This window comes from Malania oleifera, chromosome 12, assembly GCF_029873635.1.
Source record: "Malania oleifera isolate guangnan ecotype guangnan chromosome 12, ASM2987363v1, whole genome shotgun sequence".
NCBI lineage: Eukaryota > Viridiplantae > Streptophyta > Magnoliopsida > Santalales > Ximeniaceae > Malania > Malania oleifera.
Window position 1 is genome coordinate 2003078 of NC_080428.1, and position 19682 is coordinate 2022759.

At 34.5% G+C, this 19682-nt stretch overlaps 1 protein-coding gene across 1 annotated transcript; it reads right to left on the reverse strand.

Moving 5' to 3' along the window:
* Positions 1-16617: 16617 nt before the first annotated feature.
* On the reverse strand, positions 16618-18741 carry LOC131144599 (transcription factor CSA-like). Its single transcript, XM_058093330.1, has 3 exons — positions 18322-18741; positions 17697-18146; positions 16618-17139 (listed from the first exon to the last, which is right to left on the reverse strand). The coding sequence occupies exons 1-3, from the start codon at positions 18644-18646 to the stop codon at positions 16856-16858; spliced, it is 1059 nt and encodes a 352-aa protein (XP_057949313.1). The 5' UTR covers positions 18647-18741; the 3' UTR covers positions 16618-16855.
* Between the last annotated feature and the right edge of the window lie 941 nt (positions 18742-19682).

A 19682-nucleotide genomic window follows, 5' to 3' on the forward strand; every position in this document is an offset into this window, starting at 1 on the left:
TGTGTGTTTGATTAAATTGCTCTACTTACCTTCTGGTATACATTTACATTACTTGCACTAGATTGACCATAGGATTGTTAATATACTGTTGTTAGGAGATTGACTTAGGACTTAAATTTTAAAAATACCAATTCACCTCCCCCCTTTTTGGGATCACGGTAAAGCTAACAATTGGTATCAGAGCCACATAATATAGACTAGCTGTTAATTTGCAAAAGATCACATATGGCTCATAGCTTCGTGACCCCTTTCCCTGAGGGACCATCTTCCACACGACCTCCTATTTTCAGTGGTGTTAATTACACCTTCTAGAAACACTAGATGTGCATCTACCTTCAGAATACTGATTGGAGGGTGTGGAGGATTGTCTCTAAGGGAAATTATGTCCCTATGAAACCTGAGGGTATAACTAGGGTTCCTAAAACTGAAGAAGAATATAATGATGATGATATGAAAGCTATTAGTTTAAATGCTACTGCCATGAATATTTTGTATTGTAGTCTTGATGTAAATGAATTTAACAAAATTATGGCATGCTCTACTGCTAAAGAAATATGGGATAAGTTAGAAGTCACATATGAGGGTACTAGGGATGTTAAAGACCACAGGATAGACATGTTGACCAATGAGTATAAGGCCTTTAGGATGAATGTAGGTGAGTCCATTCAGAGCATGTACACTAGATTCACACACATCATAAACTCATTGCATGAATTAGGAAAGACATATCCCATATATGAGATGATTAGGAAGATTCTTAGAGGCTTACCTCCTATTTGGGAAGCTAAGGCTACGACCATTGCTGAGGGTAGAGACCTTAAGGCCATGACTCTAGATGATTTGATAGGTTCCCTGATTACTTATGAATTAGCCATAAATGAGAGACTTAATGAGCATAATAGGGTTAAGAAAGTAACTACATTGAAAGTTTCTACTAACACATCTAGTGAGTGCACTGAATCTGACACGGATGATGAAATGGCTATGCTAACTGAAAAATTTAGCAGATTTTTCAGGAAGAACAGAAAGCCGTATAAAAAATATAAAGAGTTTACTATTGAAAAGAGAAAGTCTAGCAAAAGAAAAGAAAAATCAAATGCTCCTACGTGCTATAACTGCAACAAGGTCGAACACATCAAACCCGACTGCCCACTGCTGAAAATAGAGGCTAAGAAAAAGAAGAAATCCATGAAGGTTGGAACATCATGGGACAAACTTAGTAGCAACGACTCAGAATCAGACCACAGCAACTCAGAGGTTTCTAATCTGTGCCTGATGGAACACGATGATGAGTTATCATCCTATAGTTCATCTGATGATTGTGATTCTGATTGCATGCCTACATAGAGGGTTGCAACTTGAATATATTTGTGTATCTAAACTGTTAGGCAAAATGACCAAAGAAAACAATGACTTGAAAAAGAAATTTGAAAATTGGTCAAAGTTGTTTAATATGGAAAAAACTTCTCATGCCTCCATTTTTAAAGAAAAAGATATTACAATTGTTGAGCTTGAGAAGAAATTGGATGATAGCTCCAAAATCATTTTTAAATTTACTAAGGGCAAATGCAATTTTGAAAAATTACTTGGTGCCCAAAGAAACTCCTTAAGTAAAGAGGGTCTTGGTTTGAATGGCATTGAAAATGTTAGAGGGTCTAATCTTTACTTAGGACATTTTACACGTGAGTCAAAGTCTTATGTCCCTCCTAAAGATCCTAAGTGCAGATTAAGGTGTTTTAAATGTAAAAAAATTGGTCATATTCAATTTAATTGTCCACTTAGGAATAAGCATGCTAGAATTAGGAAAGTATGGGTAGTTAAGGGAGATCCAGCTACTAACCCACGTGGACCTAATAAAATTTGGGGACCAGCATCAGTTACTTAGTTTATTTTGCAGGTTTGCCTAAGATCGTCCTCCTCCAAGGACCGGTGGTACTTAGATAGCGGGTGCTCATGGCATATGACCGGTGACAAGGGAAAGTTCACTTCAATTGTTCTCAAGGATGGAGGCTACGTGACATTTGGCGACAATGCAAAAGGACACACCATCGGGATAGGTAAGGTTGATAAGGATTCATCTCTTACTATAGATAATGTTTTACTGGTTGATGGACTGAAACATAATTTACTAAGCATAAGTCAATTATGTGACATAGGATATAAAGTATTTTGAAAATGATAAATGCATAGTAAAAAACTAATCAGATTATAAAGTGCTTTTTACTACTGATCGACATGAAAATGTTTATACTGCCTCTCTTGATAATTTAGTTTCACAACAAGTAACATGTTTTTCTACTGTAAATGAAGCTAGTTGGTTATGGCATAGAATTAGGACATGCAAGCATGGATTTATTGTAAAAACTTGCTAGAAAAGAACTGGTAAAAGGCTTGCCTAAGATGTTATTTGTAAAAGATAAAATTTGTGATGCATGTCAAATGGGTAAGCAAACAAAGTCTAGTTTTAAGAAAAAGAAATTCATATCCACTACTAGACCCTTAAAGATGCTTCACCTAGATTTGTTTGGACCAAATTCCATGCAAATTCTTGGTGGTAAATCTTTTGCTTTTGTAATTGTGAATGACTTTTCTAGATTTACATGGGTGTTGTTTCTTGCACATAAAAATGAATCATGTGAACAGTTCACCAAACTTTGTAGGAGAATCTAGAATGCAAAGGGATATAAAATAACTCATATAAGAAGTGATAGAGGTACCGGATTCAAAAATGAAAGCATAGAAAAATATTGTGACTTAGAGGGCATATCACATAACTTCTCTGCACCTAGGACACCTCAACAAAATGGTGTGGTAGAAAGAAAGAATAGGTCACTACAAGAAATGAATAGAACTATGCTAAATGAACATAACTTACCTAAATATTTTTGGGCCGAGGCCATTAATACTGCATGCTATGTTATGAATAAGGTTTTGATTAGACCGTCAATCAATAAAACCCCTTATGAATTGTGGAACAACCATAAGCCTAATATTTCTTATTTTCATGTGTTTGGTTGTAAATATTTTGTGCTTAGAGATAATGAACACTTAGGAAAATTTGACTCTAAATCTGATGAAGGTATTTTCCTAGGCTATGCACTAAATAGTAAAGCATATTGGGTTTTCAACAAAAGAACATTGACTGTCGTTGAATCTATCCATGTTGTGTTTGATGAAGCTAATTCATTTTCTAAGAAAGATAATGAAGATGATATTGATATTATAAAATGCTTAGATAAATTATCAATTGAAAACAATGCAAGTGAAAACCTAGAAGAAATGAAAAATCATCTAAGGATAATGAAAATCAAGAGTTGCCTAGAGATTGAAAATTCATTAAAAATCATCCCATTGATCAAATCTTGGGTGAACCATCCTGTGGTGTAGCCACAAGATCCTCCTTGAGAAATCTAGTAAATCATTCCGCTTTCTTATTCCGAGAAGAACCTAAAAATATTAAAGAATCCATAGAGGATGAGTTTTGAGTGATGTCCATGCAAGAAGAACTTAATCAATTTGAAAGAAGCAAAGTGTGGACACTAGTCTCTAGGCCTAATAATCACACAATTATTGGAACTAAATGGGTGTATAGAAATAAGAAATATGAGAATGGGGTAGTAACTAGGAATAAGGTTAGACTAGTTACCCAAGGTATAACCAACAAAAATGGATTGACTTTGATGAAACATATGCTTCTGTTGCTAGGTTAGAAGCCATTCATATGCTACTTGCATTTCCCACTTTTAAAAACTTTAAATTGTTTCAAATGGATGTTAAAAGCGCTTTTCTAGATGGCTTTATTAATGAAGAAGTATATGTAGAACAACCACCAGATTTTGAAAATCATAAATATCCAAATCATATTTACCGATTGTCTAAAGCCTTGTATGGATTAAAACAAGCTCCTAGAGCTTGGTATGAGAGGTTTAGTGGTTTTCTATTAGAAAATGGGTTTACCTGTGGCAAAATTGACACTACATTCTTCATCAAATCCAAAAATGATGATATGCTCCTTGTTCAAATTTATGTGGACGATATCATTTTTGGAGCAACTAATGATGAGTTGTGTAATGAGTTTGCCAAATGCATGCAAAGTGAATTTGAAATGAGCATGATGGGTGAACTTAGTTTCTTCTTAGGGCTACAAATTAAGCAAGCTAATCATGGAACTTTCATATGCCAATCTAAATATATTAGGGATTTGCTAAAGAATTTTACACCTCTGAACTCTTCCATTAAGCTTGATAAAGATGAACAAGGAATCCCTATTGACGTAAAATTATATCGTGGCATGATTGGGAGTCTCCTATATCTCACTGGTAGTAGGCCTGATATTATATTTAACGTGTGTACGTGTGCTAGGTTTCAGGTTGCCCCTAAGGAATCTCACCTAAAAGCTATTAAACAAATCCTTAGGTATCTAGTTGGGACTATAGAGTTAGGCTTGTGGTACCCTAAGCATACTACCTTTGAGATTGTTAGTTATACTAATGCTGCCTTTGCTGGTAGTAAGGTTGATAGAAAAAGTACTAGTGGCATTTGTCATTATTTAGGACAATCTCTTGTCTCTTGGTTCTCCAAGAAGCAAAAATCAATTGCTTTGTTCACATCCGAAGCTAAATATATTGTGGCTGGAAGTTGTTGTGCTCAAACTCTTTATATGAAACAACAACTTGTGGATTTTGGATTGCACTATGATACAATACCGATTATATGTGATAATACTAGTGCAATCAACATCTCTAAAAAATCTATCTCACATTCACGAACTAAACACATTAAGATTAGACACCACTTTCTTTATAATCATGTGCAAAAAGGAGATGTGGCTCTTGAGTTTGTATGCACTAATGAACAATGGGCGGATATATTTACTAAACCACTTCCCGAGGATAGGTTCATACAAATTAGATGAGAATTAGGCTTAACACACAGTAGAAAAGCTTCTTAGATGTTTCATAGCCTACATAAATTCAGGGGGAGTTCTCAAATGAAATTCAATAAGTCTTAGCAACCAATATCATTGTTGTCATGTTTTCTTGCCTTAGACTTTGTGATTGTTGATCATTGCTTGTGTGCACATATCTTATATTTATAGCATGATAATATTGGATGTAATGGATATTGATTATGACTTGTTATGGCCACTTCCCTGGTTCACTTCATGATGATATTGAAATTTATATTTAGCTGTTGGACCATACTGAACTATTTGAGCAGTTGTGGATAAACTGCTAGGATATATAAACTCAAACAGGTTACACTTTATGCAGGATTTATTTTGGAAAGTCCGATTTACAAACGACACTCTACCAATTTTTTTCTAAATCTTTCCAAATTTTTCATGTATAAATGTACCACTTACCTATTTCCAAGAGTGTTAACTCATATAACCCTTTTTGTTGTTGCCAAAAGAGGGAGATGGAAAGGGGCAAAAATAATAGGTAAAATAATTTGATTAAAATAAATTGGATTCATACTAATAGGTGGAGCTTTCTTAGGCTTAAACCCATATTTTTGCTGATCGTATTTGTCATCATCAAAAAGGGGGAGAATGTTGACCTTATAGGTCACGCCCAGTTTTGATTACGACAAATACTTATCTTATCTAATGGGTGTCTAAGATTGTGTGCAGGAACTTACATTTTCAGATCAAGATGCACATAGAGAAAGTGAAGAGGCAATACCTAATCATTTTTGTTGTAATATATTTAATTTATTCATGTAATTGGTCTATAATAGTAATTAGGACATTTACTTGTAATAATCATCACACACACACTTGCATGGTCAAATAGGTAAGCTCAAAATAAAATTGAAAAATAACTAAACCTGGACTAGAAAAGACCTTAGGACACTCACCATTACACTTGCATACATTAGGCACTTAAATAGGGTGAATGTGAAATGAATTAGGACCGAAATGCACATTTTGTGCACTTTCGGTCAACCGTCACGTGCAGTTCATTCCGCCCCCAATCGATCGAAACCGGTTTGGGTCAACTAGTTGACCACCTCTCGGTCCCAAAAATAAAGAAACTTTGTTTATGGCTCATAGAATAAATAATGTTTATTGCATAAATATTGAGAAAATAGCAAATCAATGCATAACTTGTTTAACAGCTATGAATGAAGTAAGTTGGTTATGGCATAGGAAACTAGGCCATACTAGCATGGACCTACTATCCAAATTATCTAAGAAAAATCTTGTAAAAGGACTACCAAATACTAAATTCATAAAAGACAAGTTGTGTGATGCATGTCAAAAGGGAAAACAAGTTAAAACCAGCTTTAAAAAGAAAAAATACACACCCACCAAAAGACCCCTAGAACTCTTGCATCTAGACTTATTTTGTCCATCTAGAACCTTAAGCTTATGTGGAAAACAATATGCTTTTGTTATAGTTGATGATTATTCAAAATTTACTTAGGTAATCTTTTTAGCAAACAAAGATGAAGCTTGTAACCAATTAATAACCTTATGCAAGAAATTACAAAATGAGAAAGGTTATAAGGTAACAAGCTTTAGAAGTGACCAAGGAAGAGAGTTTAAAAAGAAGGAAGTTGATAAATTTTGTAATGAACATGGAATAACTCACAATTTTTCAGCATCTAGAACTCCACAACAAAATGGAGTTGTTGAAAGGAAAAAATAGAACTTTACAAGAAATGGCAAGAACAATGCTTAATGAAAATAATTTACCTAAATATTTTTGGGCAGAAGCTGTAAATACAGCATGTTATATTGCAAATAGGGTATCAATAAGATTAAAAATAGATAAAACACCATATGAACTTTGGAAAGAAGAAAACCTAATATTTCCTACTTTCATGTATTTGGATGCAAATGTTTTATACTAAATACTAAAGATGATTTAGGAAAGTTTAATGCAAAGTCGGATGAAGGTATCTTCCTAGGTTATTCTACAAATAGTAAAGCTTATAGGATTTATAATAAAAGAACTTCTTCAATTATGGAATCAATTCATATAACTTTTGATGAATCAAATAATCATGACACTAAAGATAAGAATGATGAAAAAGAAGACACTTCACAAAAAGAAGAAAATCTTGAAATAAAAGAAGAAAATAATGATGATACTCCAAATAATGACCTTATAGAAAATCTAAAACTTCCTAAAGAGTGGAAATATGACAAAAATCACCCAAAAGAACAAATTCTTGGTGAAACATCAAAAGGAATAACAACTACAGCCTCACTAAAAAATATTTGCAATCATTATGTCTTTTTATCCTAAGATGAACCTAAAAATATTGAAGATGTTTTAAATGATGATTCTTGGATTATAGCTATGCATGAGGAACTAAATTAATTCGAAAGAAGTTAAGTATGAGAACTTATACCTAAACCCAAAGATAAATCAATCATAGGAACTAAATGGGTGTTTAGAAATAGGAAGGATGAAAATGGAGTTGTTGTAAGAAATAAAGTTAGGCTAGTAGCACAAGGGTATAATCAAGAAGAAGGAATTGATTACAATAAACCTTTGCCCCTCTGGCAAGGATGGAAGCAATTAGGATGCTTTTAGCCTATGCAGCCCATAAGAATTTTAAGTTATATCAAATGGATGTAAAGAGTGCATTCTTAAATGGATATATAAATGAAGAAGTGTATGTCAAACAACCTCCAGGTTTTGAAAATTCTAAAAATCCGAACCATGAATTCAAATTGACAAAAGCTCTTTATGGTTTAAAACAAGCCCCAAGAGCTTGGTATGAGAGATTGAGTAAATTTTTACTTTAAAATGAATTTACAAGAGGAATGGTTGATAGTTCTTTATTCATTAAATCCAAAAACAAAGATATGCTAATAGTTCAAATATATGTGGACGATATTATATTTGGACATACGAATGAAGATCTATGCAAAGAATTTGCCACATGTATGCAAAAAGAATTTGAGATGAGTATGATGGGGGAGCTAAATTATTTCCTAGGTTTGCAAATAAAACAAGCTAAAAATGGACCTTTCATAAATCAAACTAAGTACATCAAGGAAATGCTCAAAAAGTTTGATATGGAACAAAGTAAACCTATAGGAACTCCTATGAGTACATCCACAAGTCTTGATAGAGATGAAAAAGGAAAACAAGCAGACATAACAAAATAGAGGAATTATTGGTAGCTTACTATATTTAACTGCTAGTAGGCCTAATATTATGTTTAGTGTGTGTATGTGTGCTAGATTTCAATCAGCACCCAAGGAATCTCACTTAACAGCAGTCAAGAGAATTCTTAGGTACTTGGTAGGATCACTTGATCCAGGGTTATGGTATCCAAAGGACACGGATTTTAATATGATAAGTTATTCCGATGCTGATTACGCCGGATGTAAGATTGATAGAAAAAGTACAAGTGGCACATGTCACTTTCTAGGACAATCCTTAGTATCATGGTTCTCAAAGAAACAAAATTTTATAGCCTTTTCAACTGCCGAAGTTGAATATGTAGCAGCGGGAAGTTGTTGTGCACAAATCTTATATATGAAACAACAGTTAAAAGAATTCAATCTAGAATATAAAACAATACCAATAAAGTGTGATAACACAAGTGCTATAAATATATCTAAAAATCCAATTTCACACTCAAGAACTAAGCATATAGACATAAGACATCATTTTTTGAGAGATCATGTTCAAAAAGAGGATAAAATTCTTGAATTTATAAATACAAGTGATCAATGGGCTGATATTTTTACAAAACCTCTAAGTGAAGAAAGATTCATACATATTTGGAGAGAACTTGGGCTAATCCATAGCAGAGAAGTATATTAGAAGTGAAAATTCAAAATTTTTATGCACTTCAGACGTCTGATCTTCACATCCCAGACGTCTGAACACTATAGCAAAAGGGTTCAGATGACTGAACCTAGGACTTCAGACATTTGAGCGCCTACTAACTTTTAAAAATCCAGGTTTTAAAAACTTCAAACATCTGAAGATAATCTTCTGACACTAAAGTCGCGGGGTTTATATACTATTAATGCACTAAAACCTAACTTCATACTTCTGAAGTTATTTGCTTCATTCATTCGAACATCACACTCTTCACCTTTTTCTCATTCTCACTTCAATCTGAAGCCTCTACCCTACAAAGATTCACCACACGAAATATAGGGCATCCAAAATCTCTTGTCTTCATGCCTCGAATCTAGCAGACTGCAAACAAGGGTTATTCATCAGGGAAGGATACTCAAAATATTGACAAATGGTTGATTGCTCCTCGAGCTCGACTCCGTTATCATAATTCACTGAGTTCTGTAGAACCAATCTTAGGTAAAATCTTGGATGTATCATTCTTCACTACTAAATTTCCAGATATTCTTACATTATTTCATGATATCGGATGGTTTGATTTCATCACTCAACAACCCAAAGGTTGTTTTCCTCATTTTGTCAAAATTTTCTATGCAAATATGACATATGAAAATGGGATTTTTTTGTCAGAAGTCAAAGGAAAGAAAATACTGCTGAATTCTGAAATAGTCTCCCGTTTTCAAAATTACTCCAGGAGAATTTAATTGTACTATGTTTGCTCAATCTTGGATCTTAGAACAAGGATTCACTCCTAAAGCTTTTCTTCCACTAATAATGGAAAATGAACCCATCTATTTTGCACATCCTCCATGGTACAAGCAACTGAATTTAAAAGGCCAGATTCTCCATAAACTAGTTTCAAACAATATCATACCAAAACAAGGCTCTTTTGATCATCTTTCCTATATCAAATTCTTTGTTCTTTGGTGTCTGCTTAAAGGCAAGAAACTAGACTTGGCTAGTTTAATCGTTAGGTGGATGTGGACCAAGCTGGAATCGAATCGAGTTATTCTTCCTTATAGAGGAATTCTTACTCTTCTCTTTACTCAACTCAATATTACCAATATCTCTAAGTTTTTCATAAAAAGAACTCGATATGATCTTTTTAATGAGACTTCTCTCATGCAAATGGGACATGACAAGGGAAGTTTATGATGGTATTTGAAAGCAGGAAGGACTACACATGCACCACCTGCATCTGTAGTAGCCTCAGCTTTAGCCTCAACCTCAGCCTCTGCACCAGTATCAACAGCAGCATAATCTTCATCTACACAGGACCTTGGCTCATCTCCAGACACACCTTCATGGTTCTTATCCTTTCAAAGGGATTTCTCTAGTTTTTCCTTTGAAGTACGCACTAGACTTCAGAATGTTAAAGAAAAAGTCACATCACTTGACAAATGGGTCACTCATATAGAATAATATCATGCAAAATCTTCTAAAGGAAGTGATCCCATGGACATTAGCTCTGCTCCTCAGAGTGGAGATGATGATGATGATGATGACTCTTTAGAAAAAGGAGGAAATTCTTAATTCTGAAGAAGAAGGTGATGAAGGGAATACTGAAGAAGAAGGAACACAAGAAGAAGGAGAAGAAGAAGAAGAAGAGCAAGGATATGGCTCTGAAGAAGAATGTTAGGATAGTTAGAAGCTATCTAGCTTAGGTTACTATGCAACTTTTTGTTTGTCATAAAGAATCAAGACTTATGTACCTCAAATTGTCAGTAATCATGCTACAATGCAGTTTTTTGTTGTATTTTTGTTTGGGAACATATATGTATTACCTCTTTGTACTGATTATCATTTATTATAGAATGACTTTTTGATGGTTCTTTATAATGAGGTTACTCTTTTTGACTAATGACAAAGGGGGAGAGAGTGCTTAGTAAAGATAAAGTAAATGAACTTTTTGGCAAATGGATAAATGACAATGAGCTAATGGATAAATGACAATGACACATGTGTGCTGCAACATATCTTGATGAACTACATGAAAACTTGATAAATTGTAACATATCTTGTTGAACTACATGAAAACTTGATGAACTACAACATATCTTGATGAACCACATGTGAACTTGACATATATGGTTTTAAACTAACCTTAACACATATGGACACATGTGACCTTAACTTACACGAAAAAACAATCACTATACAATTATCATTTGATTGTAAAATATGAGTGTTTCCAGGCGTGGCCTGAGGGGGCGGTAATCCAGCCCGGTAAGGATTGTTGTAAAGGTTGACGTCAGTGCTGTGCTAATTGACCTAGTTTGTTTAGATGCCTCTCCACCCATTTAAGTGAGCAATTTATAGTGGTAATCCTTGTGCTTGTTAGCCAAGGAGGGGACGTAGGCAATTGGCCACACCTCGATAACATTTCTGTGTGTCACCATTACTTTACTGCTTTCTGGTGCATGTGTGTTTGATTAAATTGCTCCACTTACCTTCTGGTATACATTTACTTGCACTAGATTGACCATAGGGTTATGAATATATTGGTGTTAGGAGATTGACCTAGGACTTAACTTTTAAAAATACCAATTCACCCCCCCTCTTGGAATCACGGTAAAGCTAACAATTGGTATCAGAGTCACGTAGCATAGACTAGCTGTTAATTTGAAAAAGATCACATATGGCTCATAGCTCCGTGACCCCTTTCCCTGAGGGATCATCTTCCACACGACCTCCTATTTTCAATAGTGTTAATTACACCTTCTAGAAATAGAGGATGCACATCTACCTTCAGAATACAGATTGGAAGGTGTGGAGGATTGTCTCTAAGGGAAATTATGTCCCTATGAAAAATGAGGGTACAGCTAGGGTTCCTAAGACTGAAGAAGAATGTAATGATGACGATATGAAAGCTGTTAGTTTAAATACTACTGCCATGAATATTTTGTGTTGTAGTCTTGATGTAAATGAATTTAACAAAATTATGGCATGCTCTACTGCTAAAGAAAAATGGGATAAGTTAGAAGTCACATATGAGGGTACTAGGGATGTGAAAGACAGTAGGATATACATGTTGGACAGTGAGTATAAAACCTTTAGGATGAATGTAGGTGAGTCCACTCAGAGCATGTACACTAAATTCACACTCATCATAAACTCACTACATGCATTAGGAAAGACCTATCCAACATATGAGATGATTAGGAAGATTCTTAAAGGCTTACCTCCTATTTGGGAAGTTGAGGCTACGACCATTGCTGAGGGTAGAGACCTTAAGGCCATGACTCTAGATGAACTAAAAGGTTCCCTGATTACTTATGAATTAGCCATAAATGAGAGACTTAATGAGCATAATAGGGCTAAGAAAGTAACTGCATTGAAAGTTTCTACTAACACATCCAGTGAGTGCAGTGAATCTAACACGGATGATGAAATGGCTATACTAACCAGAAAATTTAGAAGATTTTTCAGGAAGAACAGGAAGTCTTATAAAAAATATAGAGAATCTACTATTGAGAAGGGAGAGTCCAGCAAAAGAAAAGAAAATTTGAATGCTCCTACGTGCTATAACTGCAACAAGGTCAGACACATCACTAATAATTATTAGTAACCGCAGTTATGGCGACTATTTCAAAACTATCACTAATACTTGTAAAATCGTCACTAATACTATTAGTGACGGTTTTGTGATTAATAGCGATGGTTTTGATCCTTCACTTATAACCTTATTTTTGTAGTGATATCTGGACTTCAATGAGCTTCAATGCCAAACTTAAATGCACATGTTTTTTTTTTTTTAAAACATCTTTTATCATGAAATGAATATGCTTGAACTATTCTAGAATTTTAATTTATGCATATTCTTAGGAGAAGCCTAACTTTTAAGACTGTACCCACTTTTGCTCTTGTATTTGTCATCATAAAAAAAGGGGAGATTGTTAATTTTATGAGTCTTATCCCATTTTGATTATGACAAATCAAAAGACTCACTTGTGCATTTAGTGCATGAACAGATTTCCTATTGGAAGGCACGTAGAGTCGAGGTGCGATCAAGGCCATAAGGAGCTAAAAGTTCACTTCAAACCAGCAGATGGCATGGAAATAAGGAGAGCAAAAAGAGAATTAATACATTTTCTAACTTGTATTTAAATTGCATTTAATTTTGGGTATGTAATAATGCATTCATGCATGATGGGATTGACAGCTCAAAGAAAGACCATAAACTGACCTTAGGTCCCAAAACCTTTCATGAAAAATTCCCCAATTAAAATAAAATAATCATACATATAGAGGAAAATTTTTAAGGACATATCTTAGGTTTTCACTTAGCTCAATTGATCGACCTTGCCTTAAGGGTAAAATTATAATTTTATCTTGCCTTAGTTGATTGACCCAATTTATTCTTGAAATGCCCAGTCAACCGGCCATACACTATTAGCAATACTTTAATGCTTAGTTGACCAATCAAAATGAACTGAATTGAGCCTCAATTGACCGAACTCAAGAAGGCTTGGAAATCGCTTTGGCTCAGCTAACCAACACCTTGCCCAGCTGATCGAGCCTCACTAAAAATTTGAAATTTACACAGGTCAGTCGACCAGCGCTTTGGTCAACCGACTAACCTTCTTTGAATGGCTTAAATTTTCATGTGGTCAGCCAACCAACGCCCTCGTCAGTCGACCAACCCTCTCGAGTTGCCGAATTTTTTCAGCGCTAAACACGATTATTTTTGTCATTAAATATTTCTTAAATTCCCACCTTGTCCCTAACGGTTATAATTTTTGGAGAATCTATATATACTCCATTCTAAAGTTGGATTAGTAGTTTTTTATTAGCAAAGAAATTCTCTCAAATTTTTGTGTGCTATACTTGATATTCACTCACATACAAGCATTCATCTCACTCTCTTTCACATATTTGTTTGCATATTCTTTTAGAAAGAGAGCAATATACTCATCTTCTTCATTTTCATATTGATTGCAACTTGAAGTTAGATTGAGTACGCATTTTCGCTAACATTACACATTCATTTCAAAGCTTAAAACTCTCACTCATTCTTGCATTGTTGAAAATCGATTTTTAGAGAGTAAGCTTGAGTTCTTCCATATATCTGTTGAATTAATACGTGTCTAGACAAACCTAGGTTGTGATATACTGTTGTAAAAAATTTGACCTATAATTTTTAAAATATCCAATTCACCCCCCCCCCCCCTCCCTTTTTAGAGATTACACCAAAAATCACAACTCAACCTTAGGAAAGAGCACATGGTGATAGCATCAATATGATCCACCATGCTCCTCTTCTACAGGATTAACATCCGTAAGAACACATGTACAAATGCTCAAGCTCAATTTGAACTATCGATTTTGATACCACTTGTTTGGACCGAGGAAATCTTCATATGTGAGTTTGATATACATGGGTGAGCACCAATTTGACTGAAAAGTTTAAATTGTCATTAGGTTTTGAATCTAACCATGTATATAAGTACCCATCCTCCTCTATATTTTTTAAATATGGGACAAACTTATAAGGGGAATTCTCGATAATGTTCACTGTTTGCCTAGCAAGATTTTTCAATTGGTTTTGGGGATAACAAACAAAGCACTATTTAACTTGGAAAGGTTGAGTTGTTGTGTTTCAGGAAATATGGATCAAGTATGATTCAAGTAAAGTTCAAGTATGGTTCAAGTAAAGCCCAAATATGATTCAAGTAAAGATCAAGTATGAATCAAGTGTAGGACAACTAATCAATGATCCAAGGAGAATCTAAGACATTTGCAGCTCAAACAAAGAACTGCAAAAGCCAGATTGAGGAGGATATCAAGATTGGCATACAAAGACTTACTAAATATATTGTAAGTATTTCAAAAGCTAGAATATCGTTTGAAATATGTTTTGAAGCTCTTCCAAGAGATTATAAAGACTTAAGGACCTATTTAAGTACATTGAATCAAGTCTTGTAAAGATTATAAGAGAGCAAATCAGTTTTTAAAGAAAAATATTTTTTAAAACAGGTTCTTGGCAGATCAGATGACTGAACATCATGTTCAGACATCTGAAGAATTACTTCAGACGTCTGAAGATTAAGTGTAGACGTCTGAAGATTTTATGGAGCAAAACAGAAACAGGCAGTAGCAGTTCAGACGTCTCAACTCGCAACTTCAGACATCTGAACTTGGCACCTCAGACGTCTGAACCTTATCTTCAGATGTCTGACCCTGTATCTAGTTCTATTTTTAAAGGGTTTCAGGAACTTCAGACATATGACCTTGAATCCTCAGATATCTGAACACTGTTCAACGGGCAAAAATTTTAAAATCTTATTTTTAAAATTATAGCCGTTTGAACCTCAAATTTTCTAACAACTTGGGAAACTCTTTAAGGAAACTTTTGCAACAAGGAAACTTGCTTGGAAGTTTATAAATACATGGTTCTTGTGCATTAAAAATATATCAAGCATTGAAAATCTCTCAAGCTCTCTTGCTTTCAAAATCTCTCTTTGATCAATCTTTTGCAAGCTAAAAGTATTGTTGTTCTTATACTCTTGCTCATCAATTCTTGAAGAAAGATTACTGATTCTCATATGGAGAAAAGGAATTTGGTGAAAATCTTGTAAAGCTTCAAAAGTGTATTTCTTTCTTGATATTTATCTTTTGAAGTACATAGTTTTAATTTGTACTAATCTACTCTTTGTGTGAATCTCTCTTGTACACCAGCTTTTTGATATCTCTCTTGTAGATTTTGAACAATTTCAAGCTGTTGGATTGTTGACCAAACAAGGGTAAATTGTTTGGAGAAGGCGGACTCTAGCCTTAGCCAAGGAGTGGTTGTAAACAGGTGTTGTTCCACCCCGATAACAGAACTGCTATAGTGGAACCCTTCGGTGTTTTGTCAAGGGCGAGGACGTAGGCTATGTTGAAGCCGAACCTCATAAAAAATCTTGTGTCTTTCTCTCTACTTGACTTTATATTCTGTACTTGTTGTTGTTGTATGATTTAAAAGTGCAGGTTACAAGTTTTAAAGTGAGAAAGAAACAAAAACTCTTGATAATTAGAAAGCACGTTTTGATTAACCATTTGCGGAAACCCAAAAGGGAGTACGTTGGTTAATCTGTGGAAATCTTGATCAAGAGAAAAGCATACTAAGAGCTTATTTAAAGAAGGTGGTAAACATTTATAAGGAAATTAACAAAAGCACTAATATTCTTGGTTGAGTGATTGAATTGTTTTGATTTCATTAATTGGCTTATGAATTTAAATTTCAGTATTTTCAAGTGTGATTATCGGTTATTAATTATGTTCTCTTTGGTATCATAAGCAAAAGCTAAAAAAATATATTAAAATAAAAAAAAAATCCAATTCACCCCCCTCTTGGGAAGTTATTCCTAATTTCATTCACTATGTAAGTCAATCATCATACACTTCCTTTATCTCTTAAATATCTTCAAACTTCGACTAGAATGTAATCTAGTCATACAAAATTTTCACTTTTCATCGGAATCTTTAAATTAGAAAAACAAACAATGCACTCGTACATTAAACACCATCCAAAGAATCATTTGTCAGCCTACAAGAGATTTTGGCATTGCATGCTATATAATATATTGACATAGGAGCAATAGAGTAATTAAAAGTCACGTATGAAAGGATCTTAACCCAATAACCCATTGCCCGGCTATTCAAAGAGAATTTGGAAATCTAATTTCAGCGGGCATTAAAGTAGTTTTTAGGGGATATTAGGGTAGTATTTGGGCCAATATTGCACAAGTACGCTACACACAAAACATAGAACCCATATATGGGTAAGTCTAAAACTAAACAAGCTACCCCTTGAGAATTATTTTGGGGCCTAATTATTTGAAATGATAATTAGTACTAATAAACGAAGAGCTTTCTCTATCTCTATCTATCTATCTATCTATCTATTTTTTTTCCCCCCTGATAAAATAACGGTACATGGATTAGAGAATCAGATGGAAAACCCACATTTTGTTATGGCTTTTGCTTAGTTATATGAGTGGTCTAGGCCCAAAAGCAAAAGCCTAAAACCCACTGCCTCAAGTGGTTCCCACCCCAAGGAAATCAATGAAAGACGTGTTGATGTTCTCCTCATTTCCCTTTTCATTTTTCCCAAACATGTGATTGTTGAGCTCCAAGTTAGCTGTTTCCGTAGGCGCTTCTCTGAAGTAGTCTATCTTTGGATGCTCAAATTGATCCAAGTCCAGATCAAATTCCATTGCATTTTCCACTGGCCCAAAATGACCACTGCAACTTTTACCCATGCTGTAGAAACTACCCAAACTCCCATTGCTCATTGTCCCTACCTTTTCTCCAAATTGGCCTGCAACCCAACAACAAAAAAAAAACAACAAATCATGAATGTAAATATAATTAAAAAAATTACTCGTGGAAGAAAATTCAGGAATTTGAGCTTAGACAGAAAAATTGTTTATACCAATATGGAATACATAAGATACAAAAAAACTAGAACACTATAAGGTAATATTTGAGGGAATGAATTTGAAGTATTAAATTTGGATTTTTATGAATTTAGAAGAAAATAAATTTAATTTTATATTACTTTTGGTCGGAGTCCATATAAATCCAAATCTATTCTCAAACATAAGAAACACAATAAGATTTAAAACATAGAACAAAGATACTGAAGAAGAAAAATAATAATGCTCGATATTCTGTGTTGTATCTTGAACATTATCTCGACTAGATATGATCGTGATGATCACGTAATGTCTTGTGTTTCGCCAGAATACCGACCAACACACTGATTGGATTTGATACTGCCCCAAGTACAATAAAGAAGAGAGAGAGAGAGAGAGAGAGAGAGAGAGAGAGAGAGAGAGGCGGGGGGGGGGGGGGGGGGGGGGAAACTAACTATACCTATATGGAATCCACAAGGTTGGTGCTGGTGAATAGAACTTGAGCTGGAAAAAGCAGGCAGTCTGGCAGAAGAGGTTGAGAGGGAAAGACTAGTGCACGTTGAGGAAGATTCATCAAGAGTGCTAGAGATGGTAGATTCACTGCATGCTTTGCTCATTTGATGACACACATCAAACCCAATCCTGTTCCGTATTACTCCTCGGGAAGAGCAGGCTTTATCTCTCCTCCTACAAACGCTGAATTGCTCTCTGTGTTTCCTAGCCATGATTACGTGCCAATGGTTCTTAACTGCATTATCAGTCCTCCCGGGGAACAGCCTAGCAATCATAGCCCATTTATTCCCGTACATTCTATGGACAGCCAAAAGCCTTTCTTCTTCTTCCTCACCGAATGCCATCTTATTAATCTTTGGATCTAACTGGTTGAACCACCTCAGCCTGCAACTTTTACCTATACAAGCGCACGCGCGCACACGCACGCACATACACAGAAGGGAAAAACACAACAAAGCTTAGGGCTTCAAAAATTAAAAATAAAAAAATATACAAATAATATATATAAAGATTTTGCAACCCTTCATCTAGCTGTTCATGAGTACTTCTGAATTTTGATATTAATAAATTACCTGCTCTTCCTTCAAGCTTTTCAGCAATCAAGTTCCAGTTTTGAGGACCATACTGGGCAACAAGGTCTTTGAGCTTGGCATCTTCAGCTGGTCTCCAGTGGCCTCTGGCACAAACTTTTGTACGCCCACTTCTGCCCACTCCAAATCTAGCTTCCTCTACCACATTTACATTAATATAAGTAGGCCTTTTCTGCTGATCAAGCTCATTATACCCATGACTTCCAGTACATGTTCTGTTTGTTCCCCTGCTTTCCATCGGCTGATCAGAATCCCAAGCTTTGTTCCGATGCTCCAGCGATGAAATGTTCAAAATCTGAAAGCCCATCTGATTAGAATTCTTGGGAGACTGATAATTTTTCTTTTTCTTTTTGGCTTTCACTGGAAAATCTGAAAGGCAGTAGCGGAAATTAAAAATTTTCAGTTTTCAAAAGGAAAAAATATATTTATATATTATATCAGCTACCAGTGTTTCCCCACTGCTTGTGAGAACGTGATGACACAAAGAACAAAATATATTAAATAAATCTTTTATGTGTCATCAGAGTCAAAGAACCAGAGAACCCAGAACTACTCAAAAGCGATTAGCACTAGCCGTCAATTTTCACTATTTTTCACTTGCAGGAGTGTTTCCTTGACTTTAATGACATTATTAATGAGCAAGCATATTAAGCTGGTCATCCCCAATTGGCTGACCTAAATTAATCTTGATTAGTGCAAATCAATTAATCATTAAACTAATTGAAAATGATTTTCTCGTTTTAAAATGTATTTCGTATTTTTAACGTGAAAAGGTTGACAAAAACGTCAAATGTATTTCTTTAAAATGTAATTCTCTAGGATATTTTATTGGCTCACGACATGTTGTTAATTGACAAATTAAGTCATAAATTTTGTAAAAGCCATGAAAGTTTTATAAAACTTTATAAGAATTAGTTTATCATAATTAATCTAAGGAAAAAAGAAAGAATCTTGTTATAAATTTATATAGGATTGCTTATTGGCCGGGTTAGTAAAGCAAATAACCCAATTTTAGTCATCGATAGTTCACCTAATTTCTTTTTCTCCTAGTAAAAAGATGAAATGGAAAGCATTGGAAACACAAAGAAAATACTAATGGAGGGCTTTAGGGAGAAAAATTGAATGCACAAAATGTTATACATATCTGTGCACACACAACATGAACTCTTAAAATAGATCAATGGGGCCAAAGGATGAAAAAATAATGATCCATATTGAATATAAAATGGTACAAAAATAAGAACAAAAAAATTGTGTTTCCTATAAATTTGTTACATAAGGAAAAATATTAAATGTTCTTAAAATAATAACAAAAGAAGCAGCGCATTAAGTGAGACCTTTTG

Excerpts from the sequence above, each read along its gene's own strand:
- LOC131144599 (XM_058093330.1), bottom strand. The coding sequence starts at position 18,646 with ATGGGCTTTCAGATTTTGAACATTTCATCGCTGGAGCATCGGAACAAA. Across the intron at positions 18,147-18,321 it reads AAAGCTTGAAGGAAGAGCAG|GTAAAAGTTGCAGGCTGAGG; the intron begins GTAATTTATTAA and ends GCGCTTGTATAG. Across the intron at positions 17,140-17,696 it reads ACCTTGTGGATTCCATATAG|GCCAATTTGGAGAAAAGGTA; the intron begins GTATAGTTAGTT and ends GTTGGGTTGCAG.